Source organism: Panthera uncia (genome assembly GCF_023721935.1).
Source record: "Panthera uncia isolate 11264 chromosome A1 unlocalized genomic scaffold, Puncia_PCG_1.0 HiC_scaffold_17, whole genome shotgun sequence".
NCBI classification, from domain to species: Eukaryota; Metazoa; Chordata; class Mammalia; order Carnivora; family Felidae; genus Panthera; species Panthera uncia.
The window spans coordinates 53,027,689-53,039,851 of NW_026057577.1; the positions used below are offsets into that span (position 1 = coordinate 53,027,689).

The following is a 12,163-nucleotide window of genomic DNA, read 5'->3' on the forward strand; positions in this document are numbered from 1 at the left end:
CCTTCTACCCCTCCCCTCAAAAAAAATTAATAAAAAAAAAAATGTTCCCTTTAAAAAAAGAGCCGGTGTTGACGTCACCTTGGAGACCAGGGACCGTGCTGCCACCACAGAGGGAGGGTCTGCAGTAGGTGTCCCCTAGATGCCAGGTCATACCTGACGCTCATTCAACTTTTGCCACTGATGTGGTGCATAGGAAGGTTTCCTAGGGGGGTCCTTCCTCACCCCTGGTTGGAACTGTTCCCCAAGGCTGAAAGCAAAAGGCATATGGGCTGACCAGAAGACAGCTGCGCCTAAGAGCTCGGTGAGGGCTGTGGGTGGTTAAGGGTCATCACAGGTCGAGCCCCCTGATGTGGGAAGGATGACACAGTCAAGAAATGTGTGTCTGTTCCCTTCCAGTGAGTTGACCCAGCAGGAAAAGCGGGTTAGGTGTCTGAGCATGCGATGGGTACATCAAGGGCCCCTGCTCTGCCAGAGGCCCCGGAGGTCCCTCTGCCATTTCTAGAACCCTGGTTTTGGCAGGATGCAAACAGGGCCTGGGAGCGGTTCCTTTAGCATCTAGAAAAGCACCTCATGGCACAAAAGGACAGGCTCAAACACTTTTTGAATTCATGAATGAATGAATGAATGAATGTGAATGAGAAAGGGCTTGTCATTGAATTGTAAAACAGAGGCCGCCAATCGTGGACAATGTATAAGAAAACTTCAAGCTTCATTTCTCAGACCTTTACTCTTCTAAACAAAGTTCAGGCCTCTGCCTGTTATACTCTGTTAACCACAGAGGCCCAAAGTTCTTCCATAACTAATCGGAGCCTGTGATTGCTTTGCTGTGCTCTGAGGAGCTCTCATAATCCCTTTCCGCTCTGGGAAGCGGGGTGATTGCATGCGGACGATGGAGCAGGGCGGCAGCCGCTTGGACGACTTCCCTCTCAACGTGTTTTCGGTCACTCCTTACACACCCAGTACCGCTGACATCCAGGTGTCCGATGATGACAAGGCAGGGGCCACCTTGCTCTTCTCAGGCATCTTCCTGGGACTAGTGGGGATCACGTTCACCATCATGGGCTGGATCAAATACCAAGGTGTCTCTCACTTTGAATGGACCCAGCTCCTTGGGCCCATCCTGCTATCGGTTGGAGTGACATTCATCCTGATTGCTGTGTGCAAGTTCAAAATGCTCTCCTGCCAGGTGTGCAAAGAAAGTGAGGAAAGGGCTCTGGATTTGGAGCAGACGGCGGGAGGACAATCATTTGTTTTCACTGGTATCAACCAGCCCATCACCTTCCATGGGGCCACTGTGGTGCAATATATCCCTCCTCCCTATGGCTCTCAAGAGCCCCTTGGGATCAACGCCGCCTACCTGCAGCCAGTGGTGAACCCCTGTGGTCTCATACCACCTGGAGGGGTGGTGACGGCCACGCCAAGTCCTCCTCAGTACTACACCATCTACCCTCCAGACAACGCCACATTTATTGGAGAGCAAGACTACTCTTCGATCGTGGCTGGTGGAAACGACAGGTACGTGGTGTGGAGGGGGGACGCTCCCCTTGCGGGTGTCACAGTCACAGCCCGTGGCTTTGTCCGGTCTAGAAGGAAGGTGTTGGGAGAATGTGAAGGTCTGTGTGGCCTCTTCCCAGGGTGGTGGCGTCGGCTCTGAGACACGCATCGTGGGCTGTAACGGGTCTGTGTTTTCTGCTCCCACTGCCAGGTCCGGCCCTGATGCTGACCAGCTGGAAGAGACAGAGCTGGGAGAAGAGGACTCCACCTGCTTCTCTCCTCCTCCCTATGAGGAAATATACTCCCTTCCTCGCTAGACCATGAGGCTGAGGGAACAGCATTTAAGTCATTGTTGCTGACGAATGAGGTGTCGGATGCCGTGACTTTCAGAGTCTCGACAGTAAGACAGCCTAGGCAGCCTGATGGAGACTGTTCAAGGGGGTGTGGTGGGAGGGGAAATGGGAACCAACATGTCTCAGATTGGTAAAAATTAGGCCCGGGGTGGGGGGATATTTCCTTCTGGTACAACTGGACATCCCCGCATATGGTTGATGGGCAGAAATTTTTTTTCTTTGTCCACAACCCACCCCTTGCCAGGAAGGCACTGGTGTCTCAATTTTAGCTCCAGCAGCCAAGGGAAACATCACGGCTGCTGGGACTCTGGAAGTTTCCATGGAAGTGAGAGTGGGGGGTGGGCAGCAGGTGGGCAAGAGAAAATAGGCTCACCTGGAGATTCCCCAGTGCCGGTTCTGAGCCCCTCAAAGGGGGTTTGCAGATCCCCAAACAACTCGGTTGCCATCCGGTGTCCCCTGAGGGCTCTGGGTATCTTAACGGCTGCAAAACATTTTAACAGCTGAATAAAGTAAAATAACGTCTCCTGTTCAAAAAGTATTAGGTAGCTGGCTACAAAATAAAATAATAACCATACAAAATAAATAATAATAGGATAATGATGTCAATAAATCCTTAAGTTATCACTGGGTCACAAGGACTACTGGCAAGGCTAAAGCTTGATGTGTCCACCCAGGCTAGGATCTCTGCTGGACACAAGCCACCTGGGCCCAGGGACCAACAGAACATGGGTGCTTCTATAAGCACCTGTTGATGAGTTCTGCTCAATTAGACAAAATAGAGCCTCGTGTCCATACCCGGAATATCATCGATCATGGAAACAATCTTTATGGTCAACAGAAGCTCATCTTCTATATGAAAGAAGTTGGTGGCCTTAATCTCCCTGAATCTGAACTGTGTAATAAACCACCACCACGGATCGAAGACTTTAGAAGAGACAGTTACGACCATTGAGTGTTAAAAGAAAATATTTTCCTGTCACTCGAGATAAGGGAGGCTCATCCCAGAGGAAGACAGGATTCAACAATTCCTTAAAGTTTTGGTACCATGTTCATATTCACATTTTGGTACCATGTTCATGATTTTTACTAATTTTTATCAAAAACATCTCATTTTCCAAGGATATGATTAAAATATGCTTGGTTTATTATTATTGTGATCTGTATTATATCTTAGGAACAAAACCTTTTTATATGAGAATTCGTTTTGATGTGTGATGATAGAAAGTAATGGAAAAATGTGATTCTGTTTACAGAAATAGTCAGGAAATATTGGATTCCTAACTGAGAGCCACTGGTTCTGGGGAGGAAGTCTGGGGACAGGGACACAGCTGAGCATCACCTGTGGCATGCCTGCTGGCAATGACACTTGGAGCCCTGTGTGCCTGCTTTCCTCACCCCTTGCTCTGCTCATCCTCCCCCATCCCACAACTCTATATTCCTGGATTTCAGTTATAATGAGCATCAAGGGAAGGTCAAATCACAAAAAGATGTTTGGAAAGGGTGCCCATGTGTAGAAGCGGGCCAGGCAGGAAAGCCGATTTATTTCAGTGATGCCACGAGTCCCACACGCAGGGAAGTGGCCTTGGGGAGTTTTTAGCTCCAGGCAACAAAATCACTCAGCACCATCCCTGTTCCAAGAAAGAGAAAAAGTGCCAACACAGAGGTCATCGATGCCTCCGAAGACTGTGCATCAGAGTGTCAGGAGCTCGAGGTGGGTGGCAGGCCTGGAATAGTCAGGGGGTGGGAAAATGAGAACTTGTTCATTCAACTTGTACTCCCTGGTAGGACATGGGCCAAGTGGGGATAGAACAGTGAGAAAACCCACCAACAGAAGAGCAGAGCTTCTAGTCTAGGAGGGGAGACAGATCTGATCAACTACTCTCTGACATCCAGGAGGGGTCTCATAGCTCTGGACCGGTCAGGAGGATCATGAGGGCTTGCTTGAGGAAGTGAAGTCAAGGCCCCTGCCTTGCAGAACCCCAGGGAGCACTGTTCACACAGGAAAGCTTTGTGACTGATGTCTCTTGACCTCTGAGGACTGTCCTGGTAGCTGAGGGAACAGTAGCTGATACCCAGTCAAAGAGAAGGAGGGAGACGCCTGGCAATCTCCCTTAAGCGGGAGGCAGTATTAAGGGGGCACCTTACAGGCTGTGTAAACAGTATTCCTCTACTACTGCAGGGCACCAAATAGAGGGGCCTTCTGCTACCCGAGAATTACATCCACCTGCTCTCTTGCTTCATGACACCATGGTCTCTGTCTTCACTCGGGGGTTGCAGGTGCCAGCATTATAGAAAGCCCAGTGAATGGCTTTTGGATTCCAACACTGAGTCTTTGCTCGGTCTCTTTGACTGGAAGAATTTTTAGTTTGTCATCCGTGTATTTGCCTTTTATCATTCTTTCTGTCAGTATCTTATGAGGGATGAATGGAGGACTGTGATGTGGGGCTAGTGAATCAGAGTCTGTCCGGCCCCTGCTATGCTATCCACCCTGAGATTATCAGTGTGCAAAGTGGCCCTGGCTTTGGGAACGTGCTCAAAGTTTCAGTGCCCAGGCCAGAACCTTTAGGGCCTTGTCAGCCTTGTCAGCCATTTTAGTCTGTGTCGGCAGAGCAATTGGAAAGCCATTGAATGCTCTTAATGAGGAGGGAGCTGTGATATGATTCTGAACACTTACTGGTTAAGGTAAACCCAGTGTCACATAGGGTGTAACAATGACTTTGCTGGCAAAGCTCAGATCTAGGTTACCACAACACCAGGAGACACTTCTCCACCCTCAGCCTTTAGCGGGACACCGTGTATGGGTGCATTCTGGCCATCTATATAGAATTCAAAAGAAAGCTAAAAGGTCTTGTTAATCAAAGGAGACAGGTTTCTGAAGAATGTAATGTTGTGTGGAAACTTCTCCTGGGAGCCGACTTGGGCTGGGCCTTTTGGCTGGAGAGACTGATAACACCTCAGGATCTTGACAGGGCAGGAGAGGGATTATCTAGGCCTGTGAAGTGAGGCCCAGCCACCAAGGGGAAGAAGCTTTCACAGAGCTCCTGGGACTTCTTCTTGATCCATTTGGGCCAACCAAGGACTGGATCTCTTGTGCAATCTGGGTGTGTGTTTCCTCCCTTCTATAGAACTCCAGAGGGAGGGGTCCTGCAGAGGTGGAGGGCTTCCCAGAGCCTGCGATCAATCAATCCTTTCCCTTTGGCTCCACTGTGCCGGGCACCGATCTGAGTTTCAAGCTCTTTGCTACAAAACCAGCCATTTAAATAATGCTCTCCCCACTTTTTTTTTTTTTGACAGAGGGCGGGGTACATCATAAAAATAAAGACTCTTGTTTGTGAAGAGCTGGCTGTGGGTGTCTGTTTTCAGCTTCTGACCTCTGGAGTGCCTCATGGGCCTTGTTTACTGTTGGATCCCTGGAGCAGGGCTGGCTGAAACCCTGCACCCCAGGCGGCTGGTGTTTCTCCCCCAAACAGAAGCTCCTGGTAGTAACCGTTGTCAGGTAGACTCCTTTTATCAACAAAGAAAGCTTCCCACCTAGTTCTCAGTAGTGTCCCTGCCCGTCGAGATAACCAGGGTGCTGTCTGCAGAATGCAACTCACACCACTTGGCATTCACCAAAGGCCTCATGCAGAGCCCTCTGCACAACCAACACCCGGCTCCTGTTGAGTAACAAATATGAAATAAATAAATGAAGAGCTTTCCAAATGGCTAATACATGACCACTTCAACTTAGCTGTTCTGCTGTTTTCTACATTGTGAAAAATGTCAAACAACTACAAGGGTAGAGAGAATAGTACATGAAACCCTGCGGGGTCATCCATTACCCAACCTCAAAACTCATGGCCAAGCTTGTTTCATTGACACCCCCACCCACGATCCCCAACCTGGATTTTTATTATTTTTTTTCAGGGTTTTTCATCTTTTTATTTTATTTTGTAAAGATTTTTTTTTAATTGAGGTATAACTGACATCTAACATTATGTTAGTTTCAGGTGTACAATATAATGATTTGGCAGTTGTATAACCCAACTGGATATTTTATTGATTGATTGATTGACTGATTGACAGAGGAAGAGTGTGAGGTGTGGAGGGGTAGAGGGAGAGGGAGAGAGAGAGAGAGAAAATCTTAAATAGGCTCCATGTTCAGTGCAGGGCTCGATCCCATGATCCTGGGACCATGACCTGAGCCAAAATCAAGAGTCCGATGCTTAACTGACTGAGCCACCCAGGCATCCCCAACTGGATTTTTAAAAAGTAAATCACGTCATCTTAAAAATATTTCATTGTGTACCTTTAAAAGGTAAAGACTCAAAAAAAGAGTCATGCCATGATTACACCTAAAAAATGTATACTTCCTTAAGGTCATCAAATATCTAAATCACAGTTCAACTTACCCCCAATTTTCTCTATTTTATTTTTACCTCTTCATTTTTCTTCATTCAAAAACCAAATGAGATTAGCTTTTTGCTAAATGCATCCTAAGTTTCTAGTTACCTTATACTGTATTTTGGGAGGCAGACAACCAGAAAATTGTTCATAGTAGCAGATTCATATTTATTAAATCTCACTTCCCAACCAAAAATGTTTTTCAAGATTTTTCACTTTATATCTCCTCCTTTGTCACTTCCCTGAAACTCTAAGACTTCCCTGGAAAAAGAAACTTATTTCTTCTAATTTTTGCACATTAGAGATTTTTTCTAAACATAGGCCTAGAAAAAATACATACACAAAAACACAAAGCGATCTTTAAGTGAATGTTTAGTTGATAATTATGAGTTGCTGAATATTTTCAAGAGTATCTGAAAATTCTGGCAACCTTTAGCAGTTTTGACTTGCTAGGCAAAATTTTTTAGGAAAAAAAAGTTCTTCCCTTCAGAAATCATAAAAACTCCTTGGAACATTTCAGAAGTGGAAACCAGAGTCTCTCTTTAAGAAATAATTGGCAAAACCTCTTGCTGAACATTAAAATATTACCTGGTACAATTTAACTCGCAGAGGTCATTGATTGTGGACCTCTCACCAATGAGTTCCCAATTCTCCTCAAGTTAAAGATGAATATATTTTCTGGACATGCCTACAACTCTTCCTTTGAAGGTGGATAAGTGTGTGTGTGTGTGTGTGTATGTGTGTGTGTGTGTGTGTGTGTGTGTTCACCTATACCCTCTTATAGAATGTGATTTATGGATTTCTTGCCCATTTACTACTAGTAAATCATCAAGAGTTTTATGTCCCAGGCAGTCAGCAGTTGGTTATAAAATCAACAGCGAGCCGTACTAAATAAACCGTTACTGGATTGCTCTTAAGAACTGATGACAAATCAGAAAGTGAAGACAACTCCATGGGAATGATTCTCACCTGCCTTTGGGATACCACAAAGGTCTCAGATAGGGGAATTTTATTTGCCTTGAGCTTTTAAGAAGATTAATAACCAGATGAACTGGGAAGGAAATCAGTTTTCTGGGTTCCAGAAGTTTTCTTCTGGAACAAAGAATTTGTCCTCCAGCACAAAACCTACACGTGTGTAAATCATAGACACAAATATGTCTACACACAATGGGCTGAAAGTGAAGCTTGTGTAAGAAGTCAGAGATTTTCCTCTTTGAATCTTCCAATCTATTAGTTTAAAAAAATAAATTTTTAAAAGATGGAATGTGTGTATGCGTACACTTTTAAAAATAGATTTAATATGTCTTAATGAATACATAAGGACTGGTAATAATCGTTTCTGGAGCAGAGGATGGGAAGGTCATTTTTCACTTTAGTCCATGCTAATCAATGGATTTTTAAAAAATGTTTATTTATTTTGAGAGAGAGAGAGAGAGACAGAGCACGAGCAGGGGAGGGGCAGAGAGAGAGAGGGAGACACAGAATTTGAAGCAGGCTCCAGACTCTGAGCTGTCAGCACAGAACCCACGAGCCGCGAGATCATGACCTGAGCCAAAGTTGGACGCTCAATTGACAAAGCCACCCAGGTGCCCCTGATGGATTTTTTTTTTTTTTTACCATGCTCATTTACTATCTGTTCACAAAATTATTTTTAGAAAGAGGAAGAAGAGAAGGAAATGATCTTTCCCCATGTACTTGTACTGTTAACAGCATCTTCTTGAGTCCTAGAGTAAATAATTTTCATTGCCACTGCTGCTTATATATGCAACAGACATACACACAAGGCACATAGATGCAAACGTGGTATGTTTATACTGTGATATGAATAACACTTTTACATGGACATATACACATAAGGTCTCAGGAGAGAGAACAGAGTGTTCCATTGTCCGTCATTCACCCTGTGTGGGAAAGATTTTTCACACATATATGTTGTTGCTAAAGTCCTCTGCTGGCTAATGTTCAATGTTAGGTAAACAGTGACCAATGTCAATGGAACAACAGCACACAGAGAGTCATGAGTCAGATTCCACAGGTTCTTTCTTTGATAATTTTCTCAACCCAGCCTCTGCCTCCACACCTTGAAAAACTGCTCACCACAGCAGCAATTCACGTACCTTGGGACCTTTGGGGATGAAACTGAGAGTAACTCTAGCTACCCGATTTCCTCATCAGAAGGAGCTGTAGGATTAACTGTGTCCCCCTTCCTACTCTTTCCCACTCTGGATGGGTCCGTGCAAGGACATCAGCGCCTGCAGCAGCCATGGGCCCTTTCCCTCCTGGTCCCTCCTGCATTCCAGCTGAGGCTTTTCCTTCTGGGCCTCTGGGGCTGGTCTGATCGCCCCGTCAGCCAGGAAGGACTCCCTGATCCCTCAACAGTCTGAACAGGAGCCACGAAAACATGCTTGGAATTTTTCAGAAGGCAAAGAGACTGCAAAGGGAAAACAAAAATCTCTGTCTATAAAGCTCCAAAGAGAACAGGTTTAGACTAGAGCGTGTCTCTGCCTCATTTGGCCCCTCAGAGGTCACTGGGGGCTCACCTTCAGGGGTCACCTTTCTGGTCCCTGTGCTTAAGTGACACCCTGGCTGACCTCCCAGCTTACTCTGTGGTTCTCAAAGGCCCGTGGCAGGAGGCACCATGGCTACTTAGACTTGTGTACCTGGCAGATATTCTTTCAAAACTGAACAAAGTCAGTTTGTCACTTCAAGGGAAATAACTGACAGCATTTAGTGCTAATGATAATATTGAACCTTTCAAGCGAAAATTAGTATTTCTGAAAATTTTATTTGTCATCACGAGTTTGACAACTTCCCTAAAACTGACTTTATTTTTGAGATCAAAGTGGTATTTAAAAATGTCATTTTAAGGGCACCTGGGTGGCTCAGTCTGTTAAGCGTCCAACTCTTGGTTTCAGCTCAGGTCATGATCTCACAGTTCCTGAGTTCAAGCCCCATGTCGGGCTCTGCACTGACAGGGTGGAGCCTGCTTGGGATTCTCTCTCTCTCCCTCTCTCTCCCTCTGCCCCTCCCTGGCTGTTTTCTCTCTCTCTCTCTCTCTCAAAAAATAAACATAAAGAAGATTTAAAAGTGTGATTTTAAACACTATTATATAATGAAATGTTAACATTCGAAAGGTCGGCATAACTCAGTGAATGAATATTTTCCACATGAGCACTACATGATATTACAAAATCATGTGCGTGTAAAAAATACATTCAACATGCTAGATAGACCAATGGCTTTTCATGGAATAGACCACAAAATAATCATGGATATGATTTCAGATTCCATATTGCAATTAGCCTTTAAGAAACTGCCATGTGAGTTTTAGTGTCATGTCAAAGAATAATATCTACAATTATCTGAAAAGCTTTAGAAATATTTCTATATTTCCAACTTACACATCTGTGTGAAACCACATTCTCTTCATATAATTCAACCCAAACAGCACATTGCAACAGATTCAATGCAGAAATAGATACAAGAATCTGGCTGTCCTCTGTTCAGTTGGATACTTTTATAAAAATTTGCAAAATTGAAAAGAAATACCATTCTTCTCACCTTTCTTTTCCACTTTGGAAAAAATATGTTAGTTAACACATAAAGGGTATATAATTATAATTTTTATTTATTTTAATTTTAAAATTAAATTAAAAATTAAACTAATTTTTAATTTATTTTTAATTTTTTAAGAAGTTTATTTATTTGTTTATTTATTTATTTAAGTAATCTCTACACCCAACGTGGGGCTTGAACTCATGGTCCCAAGATTGAGTCACACACTCTTCTAACTGAGCCAGGCAGGTGCCCCTATAATTTTTATCTTTATGTTTTAAGTTTTTTGAAGATCCTGGAGCGCTTTTAATTTTTTTCTAGCTTTATTGAGGTATAATTCACAAGTAAAATGATAAGATTTTAAAGTGTACAATGTGATGATTTGATATACAATATACTAATATATTAATATATTTGATTTAAAATATACTAATTTTATAATGAATAAACAATATTTAATTTTATTTTAATTTCTAATATGGTAAATACTAATATATATCACATAATCAAAAATTCTTTGGGTTCCTCTGTATATTTTAAGGGTATAAAAGGTTTTCAAGAGCCTAAGTGTTGAGAACAGCTGGCCTAAACTACAGGGGTAGAAAAGAAGGACTGTTAATGTGTCTTCCTAAAACACTACATTTCCCAGCCTCTTTTGCAGCTAAGTATGAGCATATGATTAAGTTCTGGCTAACTGGATGTAAGCAGAAGTTTTGGGATAGGACTTCCAGAAAGACTATGTGGAAAATACACAGCTAGGGGAATTCCTTTTCTGACTTCCTGCTTTTTACTCATTCTGAAAGACTACAACTTACATGTGATCACAGAAGATGTAGCAGCCAGCTTGGACCATGAGGTGACCCTGAGAAAAGAAGCCACTTATTATAAAGATGGAGGAGAGGGGCGCCTGGGTGGCTCAGATGGTTGAGCGTCCGACTTTGGCTCAGGCCAACGATCTCACGGTTTGTGAGTTCGAGCCCTGCGTTGGGCTCTGTGCTGACAGCTCAGAGCCTGGAGCCTGCTTTGGGTTCTGTGTCTCCCCCTCCCACTGCCCCTCTCCTGCTCATGCTGTCTCTCTCTGTCTCTTGATAATAAATAAATGTTAAAAAAAAAAAAAAAAAGAGGAGAAAGATAGAAAAAAAAGTTGGGTCTTTAGTGACTATTATGATGCTGCCTGATTGTCTAGTCTAGACTTCTTTAAAATGAAAGAGTAATAAAGTTTTAAACTTGTTTAAGCCACTATTATTTTGACTTTACGGTTACATGTAGGGAAACCTAATTGGTTCCTTTCAGTGTGACAATGTGCTAAGATTAGCCACAAAGGACCCAGCTTTACATGGATTTTATAACTATTTCTCATCTATTTTTAAGATTGGGTTTCATCCGCATGACAACCATTGTATTAAGGTAACATTAGTCACGGTTAGCATTGTAGGCTCTCAGAAATTCATTCAACCCTTTAAGCAACAAACATTTGGAGGCTCATCGTATTGGCATGCAGTGAGCCAGGCACTGGGTGTACATGCCCTCAGAGCTCTTATGGTCCAGGGAGGGAGCCGCCACCCTCCAGGAACTGGTGCTGCCCTCACAGCTCTGCTGTGGGTCCCATGTTAAGATAAGTTAAGACTATTCTCAGTATGAAGAGAGAAGCAGACAGCTTGTCACTTAATTGGTGTTTCTGGGGCAGGACTTAAAATTCTCATAAGTAAATTTCATTGCCACCCACACTCATTGAACCAGAATGGCCCAAATAAACAAAGAGGCTTCCTTCTCCCCTGTCCTTAATTTTGATGGGTTGACAAATCTCATTTCCAAGATTAGCCATGTCCGTTATTGAGTGCTCCCTCATGCTACACGGTCGATATATAAGTGGCTTGTTTTGAAATACCGTTGTAGAAGGTCAACAAAGTTGGTCAAGGAACCACCTGTTACTAAACTCTTCTAAGCAAAGGTAACTTTTTGTGGAACCTCAAAGCAGTCTCTTCCCTCCAGTTGTACAAAGTCTATTACCATTTACTGGGAGCATTATAGATGGGGACTGGGTAAAAAAGAGATATACAAAAGACTTACTCATGAAGGCTGGAAGATTCCAGAGGAGACAGCATCTTCATGGTTACCAAAATTCTTCCAGGCTCCTTGGGTTTGGGGTGGATTCAGCCCAGACCTGACCATTGCACAGCCTGCTGAGTATTAAACACGATGATACTATTGATTAAAACAACAAAGTCCGCAGACTTGTAATTAGTAAGTCATGCTACCCTGATGGGGAAAACAGGGAGGAGTAAAAGCCTAGGTTGAACTAGAACGCTAGCTCTGCCACTTACTAGCTACTTTAGGCAAGTTGCTTAACCTCGCTGAGCGTGAGAAATACTTAGGCA

General features: G+C 43.6%; 1 protein-coding gene across 1 annotated transcript; it reads left to right on the forward strand.

Annotated features, from left to right (window-relative positions):
• Positions 1 to 814: 814 nt before the first annotated feature.
• TMEM174 (transmembrane protein 174) lies at positions 815 to 1,811 on the forward strand. The gene is made up of 2 exons (XM_049649626.1): positions 815 to 1,515; positions 1,706 to 1,811. The coding sequence occupies exons 1-2, from the start codon at positions 881 to 883 to the stop codon at positions 1,809 to 1,811; spliced, it is 741 nt and encodes a 246-aa protein (XP_049505583.1). The 5' UTR covers positions 815 to 880.
• The last annotated feature ends 10,352 nt before the right edge of the window (positions 1,812 to 12,163 follow it).